This window comes from Terrapene carolina, unplaced genomic scaffold, assembly GCF_002925995.2.
Source record: "Terrapene carolina triunguis isolate 2854851 unplaced genomic scaffold, T_m_triunguis-2.0 Scaffold67, whole genome shotgun sequence".
Taxonomy (NCBI): Eukaryota; Metazoa; Chordata; order Testudines; family Emydidae; genus Terrapene; species Terrapene triunguis.
The window spans coordinates 27,670,575-27,690,771 of NW_020664418.1; the positions used below are offsets into that span (position 1 = coordinate 27,670,575).

General features: G+C 42.8%; 1 protein-coding gene across 7 annotated transcripts in view; it reads left to right on the forward strand.

Annotated features, from left to right (window-relative positions):
* Nucleotides 1–20,197, forward strand: part of CCPG1 (cell cycle progression 1) — a 53,522-nt gene that overhangs the window by 18,288 nt on the left and 15,037 nt on the right. For all 7 annotated transcript variants that reach the window (XM_026648278.1, XM_026648280.1, XM_026648281.1 and 4 more), the window contains exons 2-5: nt 488–558; nt 14,173–14,290; nt 18,472–18,551; nt 18,750–18,957. In XM_026648278.1, the coding sequence (XP_026504063.1) occupies nt 499–558; nt 14,173–14,290; nt 18,472–18,551; nt 18,750–18,957 (466 nt within the window). In that variant the 5' untranslated portion in view covers nt 488–498. The remainder of the gene's footprint in view (nt 1–487; nt 559–14,172; nt 14,291–18,471; nt 18,552–18,749; nt 18,958–20,197) is intronic.

Below are 20,197 nucleotides of genomic sequence, written 5' to 3' on the forward strand. Positions count from 1 at the left end.
GTTGCTGTGACAAGTAATGGTTTTAATTAGATTTCATTATAGTTGCTTGGTGTCTTAAGCACTCAGCATTATCTTTAATTGTTTGTCTATTTTTAGCAAATATTCTTGGGATATATTATGTAATTGCACTTTGTTTTTTCATCACATTTTGAGCATTTTAGATGGATAAAAGGGGTGTGTAGCCATGAGGGCCGAAAACACTGCCCATGGTCTTGATATAGAAAGTCCATATACTCTCTATTTACTTAACTTTACAAGAATATAGTTTTAAATACTGAAATACAAAAGTATACCTTTTTCTTCAAAACAGACCTGCTCTTTTTATTCCAGTTTATTCCAATTCTGTAAATTGTAAAGTATTATATAAGTAGTATAACTGTGTGATCTGTGCTTTTCTAACCTGGATAAATTTTTAATTGTTATTTTTAGAAAAAAATTACAATAACGATATATGTTGCATGCTAACATGATTTACTTTCACTTGCAGCTACTTTGAAAATGTCTGAAAATTCCAGTGACAGTGATTCATCTGGTGGCTGGACTGTCATAAATCATGAGGTACTTAGTCTCAATTAATATTAACAAACATGGTTAACTTAAGTCACATTTGTTTTCCAGTTTACATTATTCTATATAGTCCATTGCACCTTTTCCCTTCTATAGTTAGTGAATTTCCCATTTGTGTGGATATTTCACACAGATGTAGAGGAGAAAGAAACATTTTTTTTAAAATAGGAAAATATGATTGCAAAGCTATAGAATTTGGCAGATACACTTGGGGGTTGGTACAGCATCTGATACAGCCTTTGACTTTTAAAACAACGACAGCAACAACAACAACAAAAAACACAACTAAACAAAAAGCTGATTAGAATTCAAGTTGATGTCCCTTTAAGAAATTCGTAGCATTTTGGTCACATTCTCTCTTTGGTGCATTTCCCCAAAAAACATTGATGTTGTATGTCATCTGCACTTTTGTTTACCATTGCCAGCATATTTCTACTCCTCTCCCTAAACCTAATGTGGGAAGTGGACAGTGCAGTGGTTCCTCCATGGTCTATATTACTACCACCAAGCAACTTGAACCTTGCCTCATCAACAATGGCTTTTGACCACACCTCCAGCCTTGGGTTCCTTTCCTCATTTTTTCCAAACCATGGCAAGAGGCCAAAAATCCAGTGGAGAACAAGGTGGTGGTAAAGGGCCTTTGAGTCAACCAGTATCTTTTATGTTACTATTTATAAGGGTTTAGTCAGATGCTCCTCTTTATGGGGAGTTGCTAAATAGTCCTCTGTATTTTGGCATTCCAGATATACTGGGTAAGAGTTGATTCAGCTCCACTGGAGGTATATCAACAGTCAGAGTGCTTGTGTAGACAGGGTTCTGGTACCTACTGCTGGTTTTAACCGTTGTATTGTCTAACCCTCTTCAGAACATATCTAGATGACATGATGGAAAAACTTTAGCAGCCTCTGACACTCTTTCTGCACCAACACTTCCTGTATTGCTACTATTAGACGAGCTGAATCAGTGGTAGCATAACCCATTAGTCAGTGTGTGTTATGCATCCCCATCTGTGCCCAGTCCACAGAGCATGTGAATCATCTGTTACAGCCCCCAGGTACAACTGTTGTCATCACAATAGCAATGGTGGGAAATTTGAGGGGAAAAAAGGCTGTTATAGGTAAATACTGTGTGTTCTGATATGGGGTTCAAAGAAGCAATAACTTTATGGGACAAAAAGTTCATGTCAAAAAAGCAGATCCAGGGTTCTGGTTCTCAATGGTAATTCCTTGGCTACTTCTGTCTTCATCTGCAGGGTTTGAAAAATCTACTTGCCCACAGTGAATAAGAATATTTCACAAGTTAATAGCATCAACTTCTGCAGAATTTAACCTTTCCTTTAAAAATGAATCAGATCCCTAGCTTGTATGGTTGCTATGATAACCTTCCAAAGATGAATTGAGCATAAACGAATACAATGAGTTGTTCCAGATTCTGCAAAGAAAGAGCTCCAATGTTGTCATTGTTCTGTGATATTCAGAAATTAAACCGTATTTTCTCTGTGGTTTAAAATTACCATATATACTCGTTCGTAAGCCGAATTTTTTTAGTAAAAAAGGGAAGCACCAGAGAAGGGGGTCGGCTTATGAACGGGTATAGAGAGGGAGAGGTGGGACACAACCTCTCCCGCCAACAGAGGGAGCAAGGAGAGGCAGCACAGCCAGCAGAGCCAGAAGGGAAGAGGCGGGGCCAGAGTCTCTCCGCTTCTGGCCACGCTGCTCTCCCCCCAGCCTCCGAAGCAGCTGCAGCTCTGGAGCTGGCAGGCTGCAGCCGTGCCGCTAGGCCTGGCCCCCAGAGCAGGCTGTGGCCGCACTGCCTGCCTGGCCTGCCAGAGCTCGCTGTGGCCGTGTCGCCCAGCCCAGCCCGCTGGAACATGCTGCAGCCGCACCGCCCGGTCTGGCCCGCCGCAGCAGGCTGTGGCCGCACTGCCCAGCCTGCCGGAGCAGCTCCAGCCAGGCCAGAGACATCCTCCCCTCGACCTCCCCAGATAAGGTGGGAAGGGATGGGATGGGGAGAGTGTGGGGGTCCCAGGCTAGGGGTGGGGTCATGTGGGGAGTGGTCACAGGGGTTATTCCCCTGACCCCCAGCTTCTCCCCCCCCCCCCAAAATTTCCCCACCAGTTGCTGTCCCGGCCTGTCAGGGTAAGCAGCTGGCGCACCGGGACACTTTGTTTACTTAGGTTTACCTCTGTGCCTGTGGACACTCAAGGTAAACAAACCATCTCGGCCCGCCAGCAACTTATCCTGGTGGCCCGGGAGCCAGAGTTTGCTGACCCCTGAATTATAGGGTTGGCTTATGAACAGGTCATAAAAATTTTCCATTTTTACTTATCCATCTTGGGGGGGGGTCGGCTTCTAAACGAACCGGCTTATGATAGAGTATATACTAGTTCATTATATTCCTCTATACACCACCTAGCAAAAACAAGGCTCTCCTGTGCAATGGTTAAAAGCTGGTGGGCTAATATTTCATTAGTGTCGGGAACAACCAGGTGAATAGATTCATGCCTAAGAAGGAGCTACAAGGTAGGTTCAAGTGTAGTAAGGACCTCTATAGCATCCTCCCACCTCACTTCAGTAATGTTGGCATGGAAAAACTTGTCCAGCCTCTTCCCTTAGAAAGTGTAAAAAAAAAAAAAATTCTCAGAGGTTGGAAGCAAGCTTTCAGAAAGTCCCCTGGTTGCATTATTTAACTGAGATGTCTCTTTAGATCCTTTAAATTTCTCTGCTATGGCTAGCAACACAGGCATAGGTTACTGTTCCTAGAAACTAGACGACGAAGCAAAGCAGCTCCTGACAGCATCGAAATATCATGGAAGAAAACTTTGTGAGAGCTGATGGACAAAGCAGTATAAAAGGGAATTCAAGCCATTCTGAAGGTCAGACAGTCCTTCACAGGCTATTCTGTGAGAAAGCAGAATAAGAGGAGTAGTACAGTAGAATAAAATGGAATAGATGAAGAGGAAACGACCCAGGGAAGACTTATCTAGGAAAAGCAGCCCCACCACATAGCATTCCGTATGACCCTGATATACCCAGCTGGAAGCAGAGGGCTGAGTACAGTGGTGGACTCTCTTCTTAGCAGACAAATAGGCATTCACCAATTGAACTTATGAGTATTGGACATAAAAAAAATAGAATGATCTAGAATACCTAAGTTCAGATTTCTTATACTCAGTACCAAAATGCACCACCAAAAATTAATAATTTTTAAAATTTAAAAATTAAGTAAGATATGGATGTGTCTACTATAGACCACTAAATCAGGAAGAGGAGGTGGATGAGGTGTTTCTAGAAAAAACAGAAATATCCCCAAAACCGGTAGTAATGGGGAACTTCAGCTACTCAGACATCTGTTGGAAAAGTAATATGGCAAAATACATCATTTCCAATAAGTTCCTGGAATGTACTGGAAACAACTCAGTGTTCCAGAAAGTGGAGGTCAGGCTGTTTTAGACTTGATTCTAGCCAACCAGGATGAATTGGTAGCGAATTTGAAGGTGGAAGGCAATTTGGGTGAAAGTGATCATGAAATACGATAGATTTCATGATTCCAAGGTAAGGAGGGAATGAGAGCAGCAGAATAAGGACAACGGATTTCAAAAAAGCAGACTTTTAACAAAGGTCCCATGGGAAGAAAATCTAAGGGAAAAAGGAGTGCTGGCAGTTTTTCAAGGAGACAGTATTAAAGCACAACTGCAAACTGTAGGACGAATAGTAAGATGTAAATATGTCTCCATCAGGAGCTCTTTTAATGACCTGAAAAGCAAAAAGGAATCTTACAAAAAGTGGAAATATGGACAGATTGCTAACGAGGAGTACAAAAGAATAGCACAAGCATGTAGGAACAAAATCAGAAATGCTAAGGCCCAAAATGAGTTACTCCTAGCAAGGGACATAAAAGGCAATAAGAGGGAGGTTCTTTAAATACCTTAGTAGCAAGAGAAAGACGAAGGAAAGTGTAGGTCCTCTACTTGTGGGGAAGGAGAGCTAATAACTGATGACATCAAGAAAACCGAGGTGTTCAGTGCCTATTTTGCTTCAGTCTTCACTAAGATGGTTTGTGGTGACCAGATACTGAACAAGAAATATGAACAACTGGGAAGGAATGCAAGCCAAAGTAGAGAAAGAACAGGTTAAAGAATATTTAGATAGGGAAGGGGCTCTATATCTGGTTGAACAGAAGGATGCAGCATAAGCTTAAGCCCCTCACAGCAGGAAACAGAGCTTTTGTGCAAGGGTGACATGAATCATGCTTGCCCCAGGCTGAAGCAAAGTAGAATGGCAGCAAGTGCAGGTGTTTCGCCTGGTGAAGATCTCTCCTTGGCTGGGGGTGAGTCCTAGCGGCGTATAGTGGTTGGTAGCCTGATGGAGCTCTTCCCTTCCCATCCCCAACTGTGTGGGGGAGAGGTAGGGACTTTCCCAGTGGCTGAAATCGCTTACTGTGGATTGGTCAGTAGGTTCCTTCCCAGGGGACTTGGGGATGGACCAAAGCTGTGGAGTACACAGAGATCAGGGGTTGGATGGTTTTTCTTTTCCCCCTGGATTTTCCAGGAGCTAGCAGCAGCCCATAATGCAGGCTGTCTGTACTGTCAGCAGTCGAGCTGCCAGATTAGGGTGGGATTTTGGATTTCCTGAGTCCTGTGCCCATACATACGGGGATAGGCAAAGTAATGCCCTGTAGTGGAATCTATATGGTGGCCCCCTGCACGGCATGCAGGGGTGTGGGATTCAGAGACAGAATGTAGGCACAGTGGCTGTGGTCATTGAGAAAACTCCCCGTGTAACTGTGTGTAGGGTAGGTCATACATTGGAGCTAACAGTCCCAGTATTTCAGCGAGGGAAGCATAAACAGCAGTAGCTGCTCAAGTCCTGGTGCACCTTCTCAAAGTCAATAGAGATAATATTTAAAGTGCAGTATATAGAAATAATCTGATTAGTGCATAAGGAAATCATCATGGAATGTGGGTCAGAGAGAGGTAAGAGGGACATGGAGACTAATGAAGTAACTTTGATCTGGGGAAGTGGTCATGCCACCCAGCTGATATGTGCAGGTGTATGGTTGGACAGATACTTGGAAAGAGGCTCAGACATGTCAATGTAGAGCAAATTAGTCTGTTGGGCTCTGTTACAGGGCTAGCTGCACTCCTGTCCCCTTTCTGGTCTTTCTGAGTGCACCCCCTCAGGTGTCAGAGCCTTTACCTATCTTGGGATGGAATTTTACAGTTCTCCCATTTTTTGACCAGGATCTGGGCTTCAGTAACCTGTTCTTATCCCGCAGGTCTGACAATGCGGGCCTCTGTTGTTCTTCCCTTTGGAAGTCTGTGACTGGTGGTATATAGTGACAAAAAAAGCTTTCTTAAATCAAAAGTATTGTTTATTTAGCAGTAAGAACAAAGCTTTTAGAGAAAAAGGATTTTAAAACAACAAACAGTTACATGCATGTCTTTTACTTAAAGACTTACCATCCCCTGATGGTAACCTAGGCAGTCCTAACTTCTTCAGAAACCCTCAGCAGGATCCTATATGTCCGTCTGTTCTCTGAAAAACAACTGCCTCTCTTTAGAGTGTCACTTTAAATCCTGCATTAGGGTTTTGTTCTTCTGTGCTTGGGAGGTCTTGTTTGCTGCTAGTCAAACCAGTTTTATAGGCTCAGTAGAAGATCAAGCTAGAGAATGACACTTAATTGTCAGTTGGTAGGTGGCTAACAGTAGAGTTTCTGTGGGAGTTTGGGGGAAGGATTCCCTCCCTTCCCTTTCTTTTTTTCTAGGAATAGGATCTAGGAAGTGAAGACAACAGTGGCTACTGTGGCAGCACTAGAAGTGACCTGAGGAGGAGAAGAGACAAAGAAGATGGTTGGATGCAGAAGCTGTGGGATATACTTCATTATTGAGGGAACATCTGATGGAAGCTACTTATGTTTGAAATGTTACCTAATAGAGCGCATGGCAGAGAAGATCCAAGGATTAGACATGCAGCTGGAGATAATGATGGAATTCATATGTGGATTTGAAGATATAATGCAGGAGAGGAGAAAAGAGGATAGCACAGACAGCTCAAGATTTGCAGGCTTCTGCCAAACAAAAGAACTTGGAGAGTGGACAGCTGGAAGAACAGGGTTATCCATGGAAGAATGCCACCATGAGGACAAAGCAGAGGAAGACACCAGCTAGTGGTGGTAAAAATAAGTTGGATAACAGGTTTGCTACACTGGGGAATGAGGAGGAGAAACAGGCGGAAGATAAGGTCGTCAGGAAAAAAAGAAGGGAAGCCAGTCCCTACAGAAGAGAGGAAGAGATGGTAGAGATAGCCAGGGACAAGAGCCTAAGGAAGAAATAAGGCTAACGTAGAGGGGACTGCAAGAAAGAACGTAAGACAGATTCATACCAGCACCAGGAAGAGACATGTCTATGTGACTGGGGACTCCATACTCAGAAGAATTGGCAGGCCTGTCACCAGACCAAATCCAGAGAACATAGGAGTTGATTCCTTCCAAGAGGACTAACTACTGTATCAGAAAATGCTTAGTGTTGTCTCATCTCTTTATATTATCTGTTCACTTAAGTCACAGGACTACTTAGAGGTCTGTTATATATTTTTCCTAAATGTTCATTCAGGTTTTAATAAATTATTTTGAGTGGCATATTTCTGTGAAACCTTTGACATTAAAACTAGTGATTTTTTTTTTTTTTTGTCAACAAAAACCCCCCCCCCCCCAAAACAGTTGCTAAACTACAAAAACAGCTGACTTAGTTTTAAAAAGGTTTCAAAATTGGTAATAACCTTATTACAGGATTGTACAGATTTATTCTTTATTCAAAAAGTATTTAATGTGAATGTTTTTTGAGATCTCTAATGTTCTTAAAGCTCGTGATTAACATAAGCCCTCTTTAAAAACAAAAACAAACCTGTTTGCTTAACTCCTGGAGGAGGGAGTAGAGGGGGAATGATATTGAAGTATTACTGTTGCTGTAATCTCACACCTGTTGCTGCAAAAATAGCCAACTCTGTTTACAAAATGAGAGTTGGTCTTGATCCAGGATGACTTAGCGTTTTCACTTAGGCTCTATTTTTCTAACAATCTTACATGAATTTCCTCAGTATTTTTTGTTTGTTTTTTGAGGAATGTTACATTATGAAGATTCACTATCCAGACAGTTTGATTAAGCAAGCAAGACTGCCAACCATATTGAGAGTTCTATCCCAGGCAGTTGCCTGGCTTTGTACATCTTCAGTCTCCATTTAGCTGTAAAGTAGTCAGATACTTGCAGCTAAGGCATCTGTGTTTTCCTGGATTAAAGAGAGAAATCCAATTTAGACAGGTTTTAAAAGCTATTCTGCAGTCCAGTATTGTTGACCTCGTGTGTTATACATGTTACGTCACCTTGGTCAGGGACAGATTAACGCAGGGGCTTTAGGGGCTGCAGCCCAGGGCCTTGGGCTAAGGGGGGCCCTGCAAAAATAAATCCATAATGATATACAATTCAGTTGTCACCAACCCATCGATCACGATCGACTGGATAATCCTGGAGCCTCTGCCAGTCAATCGCGATCTCCGGGCTGCTAAAAGTCCAGCGGCACAGCACCTCCCAACCTGAGCCTGCACTTCGCACCTCCTCCTGCACCCCAACTCCCTGCCCCAGGTCAGAATCCCCTCCTGCACCAAACTCCCTCCCTCCAGAGCCTGCACCCCTCTCCCTCTCCTGCACTTAGGGTGACCAGATCACCCAAGTCAAATATCGGGACACGGGGGGGGCAAAAAACAAAACAAAACCACCCTTCCTCCACAAGTGCTGGAGGGAGGCCCCGGAGACGCAGGGGAAGTGCGGGGCCGGGGTGAGTGAGAGTCCGGCCTGACACGAGCGCAGGCAGGACTCAGTCGGGCAGTAGGGAGAGGAGGGGGGCGGCCCGCGGGGCCAGGCGGCGGCTGTTCTCCCCCCTGGGCAGCGGGACTCGGGAGCAGCTGCTGCTGCAGCTCCCACTGCCGTGGGGGGAGGAAGCAGCCGATGGCCAAGCTCGGCGGCTGTGGCTCTGGCGCCCCCGAACCCCCCGAGCCCGGGCCTGGTGCGGGGACCCAGCAGCGCGCACGCTGCGCCCAGCCCCTGGCCAGTTGCGTCTGGGCTGCTGCCCAGCTGGTGCTATCCCGCGGCGGCCCCAGAGTGGGGGCATCAGGCCCCAGCCCCCCTGTCCCGCTCGGGTCCCGCAGGGGAACGAACGGGGCTGGGCTGCCAATGCCTCCACCCCGGGGCCGCCGCGGGATAGAACCAGCTGGGCAGCAGCCCAGACGCGACTGGCCAGGGACTGGGCGCAGCGTGCGCGCTGCTAGGTCCCTGCAACAGGCCTGGGTTCGGGCCCGGGCGCCAGAGCCGCAGCCGCCGAGCTTGGCCATCGGCCGCTTCCTCCCCCCGCGGCAGTGGGAGCTGCAGCAGCGGCTGCTCCTGAGTCCTGCTGCCCGGGGGGGAGAACAGCCGCTGCCTGGCCCTGCGGGCCGCCCCCCTACTCTCCCTACCGCCCGACTGAGTCCTGCCTGCACTGGGGCCAGGCCGGACTCTCACTCACGGCACCGCGCTTCCCCTGCGTCTCCGGGGCCTCCCTCCAGCGCTTGTGGAGGGAGGAGGAATGGTGAGCCTGGGGAAGAGGCGGGGATTTGGGGAGGGAGCCAATGGGGGGAAGGAGGGGGCGGAGTCGGGGTGGGGGGGGAGGGCGCGAGCACTTCCGGGCTCTGGAGCATTTCTTTGTTTGTCCAGTGTCCCGACCGCACATCGGTCGGGATGCGGGACAAACAAGGAAATATCGGGACAGTCCCGATAAAATTGGGACGTCTGGTCACCCTACCTGCACTCCAACACTCTGCCCCAGCCTGGAGCCCCCTCCTGCACCCATACTCCCTCTCAGAAAGAAACTAATATTACAGCTGTTCCAAGGTAAGAAGTAGGCTATTTTGAATTAACTGAACTATATTCTACATGTTTTAAAACTGAAATGTAACCACAGAACAGCTTTATGTTAATTAAAAGACAAGTTTAGTATAGCATTAATAGCCTTGATGCCATAATTGTGATCATTTTGTTTTAAATTAGGAAAAAGATTTGTATACAGGGGCCCCACAAAATCTAATAGCCCTGGGCCACAGGAGATTTAATCTGGCCCTGACCTTGGTGTCTGTGTGGAAAGTCACTCAAATTTGCCAAGGAAAAAAATCAGTTTGCACAAGTACAGTAGAGACTTGTTAGAAGCTGGCAGCTAAATTCTCTGACGATTTCAGTGAGCATCAAGAATGCTTCATTCCCTTATAGCTCCTACATACCAGTTGGATTGTGTTTGGGCCATCCCTTGCGCTGGGCTGGATTTTCCCCTTTCTCCTCCGAGCTGCCAGGGGCTCCAGGCACTGAAACTGAGAGCAGGGGAACTCTTTCTCCTGTGCTTTCAGTGTTGCTTCTGGTGGGGCTCAGGCAGCATGGAAGACAAGGAGGAAGCAGCCTGATTTGAATGTAAAAGGGGGAATGGAAGAAAAGGAGTAGATGCAAGGGGACAAGGGCAAGAGCAGGGGGAGCAGAAGATGGTGGTAGGAACAATGATAGGGCAAAGGGGCAGGAGGTGTGTGTGTGTGTGTGTGGTAGGTAGGTAGGTAGGGCAGGAGCCATGGATGGGGACAGAACAAAGGCAGAGCCTACAGGATGGGCAGGGACCAGAGGGAAGGAGGAGGAGCTGGGGATAGAGGCAGAAAGGGGGACAGGGAAAGGCACATGAGAGGATGGGGCAAAAAGGTCTGTAACACACTGGAAAGCACTCCTCTAAAGAACCTGGAATCTAACCCAGGTCCTGAGTCTCAACATTCATAGCTATTTGCAGACAGCAAAGGAAACACAATGGCAGAGTGTCTCCATCCTCCTCTAGTGGCAAGTCCACATAGTCTGCAGCCTTCTATTGCTACCTGTTGTTCTGTTAGTTCAAGTGATAGAAGGCAATGCTGTGGATTTAAAGATCTCAACCCTGCTGGTGGACCTCAGAGGTCAGTATGGTTCCACATGGACTTTTTTTCAGTTTGTGTTTTAAAAAATATAGGAAATTAAATTAAAAAACCCTACGTTAAAACAGTGTTAAAGTTGCAAGTGATGCACTCAAAAGTTAGGACATGCTAGTATTATGGTTGCCTGTACATTCTTAATTTAGCCCCTTGACTGCATCATAATCTATATGCACTTTAACTACATATTTGTATAATATTTTTTCCACAGGACTCAAGACATGTTTCTCCCCCCACCCCATACTTCTGTACTCAGGTGCACCAGTTTCTTCTTGCTTGCTGTCTGGGCATGAACAGCTGGAGCACTGAGAGCACAGGAGATAATCTCCCCGCTTTCTGCTCCTGTAACTGGCTCTGTAGCAGTGGGGAGCAATTGCAGGAAAAGTCCTGCTCCCCTCCTGCAGCCAGGGTTGGAGCGTGCCCATTGGAGACAGAATCTTCTTGGGATAACTTAGCTGCCAAACTAACAAGTCTCTACTGAGCATGTAGAATCTGTGAATTTTTAGAGGTTTATAATTTGGCCAAATTGTGGTGGATTTTCACAGAAACAGCAAAAGATACATCCCTACACCACAGTGACTCCCTGCCAAATTTCAAATCCCTGCTCCAAAGCATGGAGATGCAAGAGCTTCTCAGTGAAACAGTTGCAAGAGTTTTTGAATGTGAGAAAATAATTTAAATTTGTTCTTAGGAATGGCTGAACCATTTTTACTGAAATTATAAAAAAAAAAAAAAAAAAAAGCCAACATAAAGCCTCTTCCCCTAAAAAAGGAAAAAACAAAAACACATCCTGAGGCAGATGCTCAACATGGAGAAAAAGCCCAAATGGTTAAAATTTGTCAATGGTTTCTATGAACAACTGTAAAATAGGATCTTATAATGGGAATGTGGGACATCTTTAACTATAGGTGGCAGTAATAACTGTCCATCCATCCACATGAAAGAATTTGGTCACCTTCTGTTTATCCTGGGTTATACATACCCATTGCTTGGATGCTGCTTTCCCTATTTCTCTGTTTTCCTTTTACAAGTAGGTATGTTCTCTGCTGGAGAAGAGTAAAAGTATGTGGCTGGAAGGGACAATTTTCAACCTTATTGGCAGTATCTGATTGACAGGGATGGCATGAAGATACTCATTAGTTTGCATTGATGAATCTCACAGGGAATATTTCCAGATAAGAAACTGATCATTCTTTTAGGGTAAAAATATTATTTTAAACATTTTGATGTACACCCGGAAATGTTCATTGTGAAACATATCAGAGCTTGTATGATACTGTACTAATAGGTTATACTTTTGAAACCCTGCTGAATTATTAGTGTCTTCTGGTTTTTGAAAATTATGTTGCTTTCATTATATTCCTTTGTCTTTGTGTTACTATGTTTAGCTTGACTTAAAATGTCGGGCTTTTAAAGTTTAAGCATACCCCACCCCTCAGCCTCGTTTTGTTGGGAGAAAAAGGGATCCAGAATAAGATATCTAAATTAATAAAGACCATATATTTAATCTCTCTAAATTCTACTACCTTTTTTAGCAAAATAAAACATTTGGATACTTTGACTGACTGCAAAAAACTAAAGGGTAGAGCTACCGAGTTTGAAGAGCTAGGTGACAAGCCTGATTGTCAATTTATTGATGTTTATAAGTATCATGGTTTCACTTTCTACATTTCTTTTCCTTTGCTTTTCTCATTCATAATCATTTTAAATCTCATCCTTTAACATCTTTTCCTTTCTGTAATTAGTACCTTATCTAGTGTTTTTACATTTCTTTTTCTTCCACCTTCTGTACCATAACACTTTGTTTTAGGGCTGTCGATTAATTACAGTTAACTCACGTGATTAACTCAAAAAAATGAATCGCGATTAAAAAAATGAATCCCGGTTAATCGCAGTTTTAATTGCACTATTTAACAACAGAATACCAATTGAAATTTATTAAATATTTGATGTTTTTCTATCTTTTCATATATATTGTAATCTGTGTTGTAATTGAAATCAAAATGTATATTATTTTTGATTAGATATTTGCACTGTAAAAATGAACAAAATAGTATTTTTCAATTCACCTCATATAAGTACTGCAGTCCAATCTCTGTCATGAAAGTGCAACTTACAAATGTAGATTTTGTTGTTGTTACATAACTGCACTCAAAAACAAAACAATGTAAAACTTCAGAGCCTACAAGTCCACTCAGTCCTACTTCTTGTTCAGCCAATCGCTAAGACAAACAGGTTTGTTTACATTTGCAGGAGATAATGCTGCCTCTTATTTAGAATGTCACCAGAAAGTGAGAGCAGGTATTTGCATGGCACTTTTGTAGCCAGCATAGCATGGTATTTATGTGCCAGATATGCTAAACATTCGTATGCCCCTTCATGCTTCGGCCACCATTCCAGAGGACATGCTTCCATGCTGATAACGCTCGTTAAAAAAATAATGTGTTAATTAAATTTGTGACTGAACTCCTTGGGGGAGAATTGTATGTCCCCTGCTCTGTTTTACCTGCATTCTGCCATATATTTCATGTTATAGAAGTCTCGGATGATGTCCCCGCACATGTTGTTCATTTTAACACCACTTTCACTGCAGATTTGACAAAACGCAAAGAAGGTACCAGTGTGAGATTTCTAAAGATAGCTACAGCACTCGACCCAGTGTTTAATAATCTGAAGTGCCTTCCAAAAACTGAGAGGGACGAGGTGTGGAACATGCTCAGAAGTCTTAAAAGAGCAACGCTCCAATGCGGAAACTACAGAACTTAACCATCAAAAAAGAAAATCAACCTTCTGGTGGCATCTGACTCAGATAATGAAAATGAACATGCGTTGGGCTGCACTGCTTTGGATTGTTATCGAGCAGAACCCGTCATCAGCATGGACACATGTCCCCTGGAATGGTGGTTGAAGCATGAAGGGACATATTAGTCTTTAGTGTATCTGCCACATAAATATCTTGTGACGCTGGCTATAACAGTGCCATGTCTCACTTTCAGGTGAAATTGTAAACAAGAAGTGGGCAGCATTATCTCCTGCAAATGTAAACAAACTTGATTGGCTGAACAAGAAGTAGGACTGAGTGGACTTGCAGGCTCTAAAATTTTACATTGTTTTATTTTTGAATGCAGTTATTTTTGTACATAATTCTACATTTGTGAGTTCAACTTTCATGATCAAGAGATTGCACTACAATACTTGTATTAGGTGAATTGAAAAATACTATTTCTTTCGTTTTTTTACAGTGCAAATATTTGTAATAAAAAATAAATATAAAGTGAGCACTGTACACTTTGTATTCTGTGTTGTAATTGAAATCAATATACTTGAAAATGTAGAAAACATCCAAAATATTTAAATAAATGGTATTCTATTATTGTTTAGCAGTGCGATTAATTGCAATTAATTTTTTTAATTGCTTGACTTACCCTACTTTGTTTAGTTTTAGAGATTACCAGTTTTCAATTTGGTCTGTTATTTTGGTTCATTATTGTTGGTTATTTTTCTCTGTAACCCGTTTCAAGTACTTTAGGATAAAAAGGCTGTTATTTCAGTAACTATAATGTAAAGCTTTCTATTCTTCAGGGGTCTGATATAGAGACTGTGACCTCTGAAAATGGAGGAACAAATAGTAATCTTGAGTTTGTGTCAGAAGAATATGCTACTTTGGTGGAGGAAGAAGAGCAACCATTTGATTTGAGAGGTAAGATATTAAAAGCAGAGCTATTCTACAAAATATGCAAGACTTCTGTTGTAGCGATTAGTTTTGTCCAAGATATTCTATATGTACACCTTAATAAAGACAGTGTATAGGCCTCTGTCACATTACTACTTTATCAGTGTTGTGGACAACTTTCAGTAACTAGAATTACAAATATATTCCTTCTTAAAGTGTATATGGGAGTGAAATTATTAGTATGGTGCATATTTCTGAATCATTACTTCAGGCATGTTAACGAAGAGTACCTATTTGTATAGTTGAAAGATAGCTATATAATTACTGATACAGAAATCATGATTTAATTAAAATTCCTTAATTATGTCATATGCCAAATCAGGATAATTTAGAAGCAAATGTCAATTATATGTATAATAAGAATCCAATAATGTCACTATGTCACTTTGAAGCCTAAAATATCTGTGGAGTCAGTGTGAAGTGTTGGGAGCAGCTACAGGGATAGTTGAGAGCTACCCCTTGTTGTCAACTGTTGGGAATGGGCCACATCCACCCTAATTGAATTGGCCTCGTTAGCACTGACCCCCCCACTTGGTAAGGCAACTCCGATCTTTTCATGTGCTGTATATTTATACCTGCTTACTGTATTTTCCACTCCATGTATCTGATGAAGTGGGTTATATCCCATGAAAGCTTATGCCCAAATAAATTTGTTAGTCTCTAAGATGCCACAAGGACTCCTTGTTGTTATTTCTTTTTGTTCAGAATATTCCCAGGCTGAATCATCACTGGGTTTTGTGGACTAGTACCATCCAATTTTTAAGTTCTGAGCCAATTTGACTTTATAAATTACATCTGTTCAGTGTACAGCTACAGAAGACATGTATCTATGCCATGCCAAGAGACCTAGGGTACTATAGACCATTGTGATATCAGAGGTAACTCAAACAATCAACACCCTTCCTCTACAGCTAATTTGCTTGCTAATTTCATTATTTGTATGAGGGTGACTGCAGAGATGGTGGATTACTTGGTCAGGCTGCCACACCCATGCACCCATCTGTCACCCTTACAAATCTCCCAGAACCACCCTGAAACAAAAATCAACATAACCACCCACACAACAACACCACCGTCACACACAATAATCGCAAACACACAGAGCCCCTCACCGCAGCACATACCCCTCATTGACCACCTACACAAGTCAGCACAAATCTCCAAGCACAGCACATGCAAAACACACAATCCTCAAGCACAACCTCCCACATGCACAAATCCACACAACCACCCCTTATTCTTCACTTGCACAAAACAAGACAAAATCCCCCAATACAACCCTCCAGACACAAATCAACACAACCACACAGTCAGCACACACAATAATACGAATCACAAACAACCCCTCACTGTAGCATACATCCCTTATTTGCCACCCGCACAATTCAACACAGATCTCCCAGCATCCCCCCGATGCAACTCAATACAACCATGCACACTACAACACAGTTATCACACACAATAACCCCTACAAAACCCCCAGACGCAACACAATCACCTGCACAGTAATGCAATCGGCATACACAAATATTCCAGTAAAACACAACCAGCACACACAATAATCCCAAACACATTTAATCCCTCAATGCAGTAAACACCTTCATTAGCCACACAAAGTCAACACAAAATCTGCCAGCACAACACACACAGTTGCCCACCTTATCATACTTATCATAAATCTGAGCAGTCACTATGGGTCATCACTAGTTGTTAAATAAACTTCAGCTAATTGGTAGTATGGAGGTACCTCAGTGGCTCTGTGTTAAGATTGCATTGAGATTTGTGTTTAAAGCAGAATGAAAATCCTTCCATTTTATACTTTAATTATTGAATTTTGTATCAACATTTAACACTTTCTCTGTTCCTAGGGCAATTGAGTTTTCCATAATATTTTTTATCAAAGATCTATTAAATTTGCCAGAGGTAACAGTTGGAAATGAGCCCTTTTTGAAACTTTTTCCTGAGTCTCACATTTTTTCGGACTGACTTTGTTTTATACTCAAACCACCACAATCCCTTGAAACTTCAAATTTCTCTGTCCTACACAGTCTACCATCTTGGGGATAAGACAGTTTTCAAATCATACTCTGAAATGTATAGGTATTATCATAACTTAATTGAGCTCCACAAAGACAAAGAGTGGAGCTGTTAAATTCCATTAGCGGCTATTTCTCTGCAGTTGAGCCTGTCTCCCTGAATCCAGAGATCAACTCCTTGTGTACACCTCCCCAGGCCCTCAGCTTGAGTAGCTAGGCTGGACAGCAGTGATATGGCACGGGGTGCTGTGAGCTGTGAGGGGCATCAGAAGAGAGTGGAATATTGAGGGGATGCTACCCATGGCAGCAACAGCATGGGAGGGCCCTTGAAGGTGATGGTTCAGCTCAGATATATAATGGCCGCCTTCTCCTTAGAAGCTTTCCAACACAACCCCATTTCCCCTCTATGCCCTCTGCATAGCCCCCCATATTTTCATCTCCTGAGGATCTCAAAAAGGACAGGAGAGAAGTTGTGCTCTGACAAACAATAGGGAGTTTGTCAAATTGGAGCTCTCCCTCTTTGCTTATCCATGTCCCATTTTGTTTCCCACCCTCTGTAGCTCTGCTACCTGGTACACTAAGAGAGCACAGTATTTCTGCACTGAGGCATCAGTGCTTCAAAGACACCTAATGGCACTGCTGCAAGGGAGCTGTTAAGGGGTGTGTGCCCATGTGAGGGCCTATAAGCATGGAGTGGAGCTATAGGGATTGAATGAGGCTTATGGGAACTATGTGAGTAGTATGGGAGGAGTAGGGCTGTGCAGGGACTTCAGTTAGGGAATCCACTGTCTCTGTGGAAAGGAGTGGAGTTTGAAGTGCCAGCCAAATCTTAAAACACAGGATTTGCAAAGTTGGAGTTTGTGCATGCTCAAATATATGCTAATGAGGAAGCTTAGCATTCTGAGGCCTTTACCGTGAGATCTTCCTCTAGCAGCCAATACATGTTCTGTCATCCAGAAATTAAGACCAGTTAAACTATCAGTAGAAATTTCTTTGAGTGATATTTAATAATTTGCTAAATACTTTTCACAGATTGGTGGTGGTCTCAGTTTGTTGTTATTGTAGTGCCTAGATGGCCCAAACAAGATTGGGTCCAGTTGTGATAGAATACAGTCCCTGTCCCAAGAAGCTTTATATATAGATGATGTTTTGTCAGACATATGATGGGAAGGGAAACAGAGGCACAGAAAGGTGAAGTGACTTACTTAAGGTCACGCAGCAGACCAGTGGCAGAACTGGGAATAGGACACAGACCTGCTGAGTCCCAGTTCAATGCTTTGTCTACTGGACCTCTCTGCCTCTCAGTGGAAGCTAACTATAAGGTAATGGGGCAGATCTTCCAAAATGTGCATGCACATTTGTGAATGCCCAATTTTAAATACCCTATCCCAATTCATATGTATGTCCAGATTTCCACATATATAAAGCATGTGCAAATCTCAACTTGTATGCATGTATTTGCACACCTAGATTGGGTGCATGAATTTGGGCTTGCACATTTTTTGTAGTTAGCTTCATAATATAAATCGGAAAAAACTATATTTACCTTATTTAATCTTTTTATAAATAGGTTGAATAGGATAAATATTTTTTCCAATTTGTATTATGAAGCTAAGACCATTCATGGCAAGTTTTATTAAATGGGTTTAGCAGTGAGATGATTCACACAGTTAATGCAAAACCCCAGACGGTAAAATATAATAAAATTTTGATTTAATGTCTAGGAATCCAGTATCCAAAGTGAGGTCAGTTCCCTCAATATCTTGAAAAGTCCTTGGATTATCCAGATTGATCTATGTTCCATCATGATGTCTGGATAATGGAGGACATACTGTTGAATTTAATCTAAGTGTATGTTTAGGGTGTAGGTTGCTTCTAGTACGATCAATGCAATGAGTGTCTAAATAAAAGCATCCTCACATCATCATATCCTAGTGATAAAGTATTTGGAGTCTGATGTTTCTTAGAGGGATGTTAAACAATGAAGTTTAATACATTTGAAGAATGTTTATTCAGGAATGATTTGACTTTAGAAATTGTTTGATATTATTGAAGAAAAGTGGAGTCCATGTTTTTAATCCCACATTAATTGAAGATTTCTTTGTACTACAGCTGAATGCAGCAAAGATGATGTGGTGTCAATGGTAGAAACTTCTCATGCTGCCTTGGAGGAAACCCAGGCAGTTCCTGAGGTATATTATATATTGTATAGCTCAAAGACCTAAATGAACCCCACCTTACAATGCCAAGCAATATTTTTAAGACACAAAAATAAAGTTGTTATTATTCCTCTTTTGCTCCTAAAGCATTAACTACTTTCTGTTTTTAAAATACTCTACTTTCTGTATGTCTGTTTGAATAACCTCTTTTTATATTACTGATTTTTTTAGGCAAAGAAAGAAAGATTGCCTGATCACGGTTCCTGTATTGGGGCTATTAGTGATGATTCTGACATTGTTACCCTTGAAACACCTAAAGTAGAAGAAATTGGAACGCAGGAAGAAACTGCAATTGTTGATGAGGAAGCTCAAGGTTCAGATGATTTTAACATGGGTTCTTCCTCCAGCAGCCAATACACATTCTGTCAACCAGAAACTGGTAAGAGCAGTTAACTGCAAAGGAACTATGTACAAATGGTACAAAAAAAGGGCGGGGTTGGGATCTCCTTTAGTAACTAAATTATGAGAGCCTTATTTCCTGCTTGTATAGTTCTCTTTGGGAAACTTCTCAGTCTGTATGAAAACATATCCCAAATGTCTGCAGATTTCATACTCTTGATGCCTTACCTCTCAAACTTTGCGCTAGCATAAGCTTTATGGTACTTTTCAAAAGTAGTGCTAAATTAGAAGCATTTATAGGAATGTGAAATGCATGCTGGCTAAAATACAAAATGTATTACTGACATGTTTTAGAGGATTTATATGATTTTTTTTTTTTAACTTTCATGCTTCAGATTTCTTACTTAGAAATCTTTTATATTTCCTTTTGGAAATGCGTTGATTTGCCAAAGAGCTGAGATAGATGGAATTATGTCTCAGTAACCAATTAAGTATCATACGTTGATGTTTGGGGCATAGAAGACTAATAACAATGTCATGCCACAAATGGATTCTTTTGCCCCTTATACTGCACTATGTATAATATCTTGTAGAGGAGTTGAAGCTCTTATTAATTTGTACAAATGTCACACACCATGATATGTAGGAAGAAGGGTATGAAACTACAGCGAAGTTTGGGTTTTTTTTACATTTGTCTTCTCCCTTACTACCTTTTTCTCTAGTTTCACGTGCTTTCTCCTCCTTGCGCCATTATCCTGCTTACTTGTGTTGCGTTCTCTTACTCATTCCCTGTCATAACACACATTTATACTGCTTCCAAGTTAGGGATGCCAACTTTCTAATCGCACAAACCCAAAAAACTCTTGCTCTGCCCCACCCCTTCTCCAAGGCCGTGCTCCTGCTCACTTCATCCCCCCTCCCTCAGTCACTTGCTCTCCCCCACCCTCACTCACTTTCACCAGGTTGGGGCAGGGGATTGGGGTGCAGGAGGGGGTGAGGGGTGCGGGAGGGAGCTTTTGGCTGGGACAGGGGATGAGGGGCTTGGAGTGCAGGAGGGGTCTTCAGGCTGGGGCCGAGGGGTTCAGAGTGCGGGAAGGGGCTCAGGGCTGGTGTAGGCGGTTCGGGGGTGTGTGTGCAGGCTCTGGCTGGGGGTGTGGGTTCCCAGCCAATGGGAGCTGCAGAGCTGGCGCTTGAGGTGGGGGCAGTGTGTGGAGCCCCCATAGCCGCCCCTGTGCCTAGGAGCCGGACATGCTGGCTGCTTCTGGGAGCCACGTGGAGCC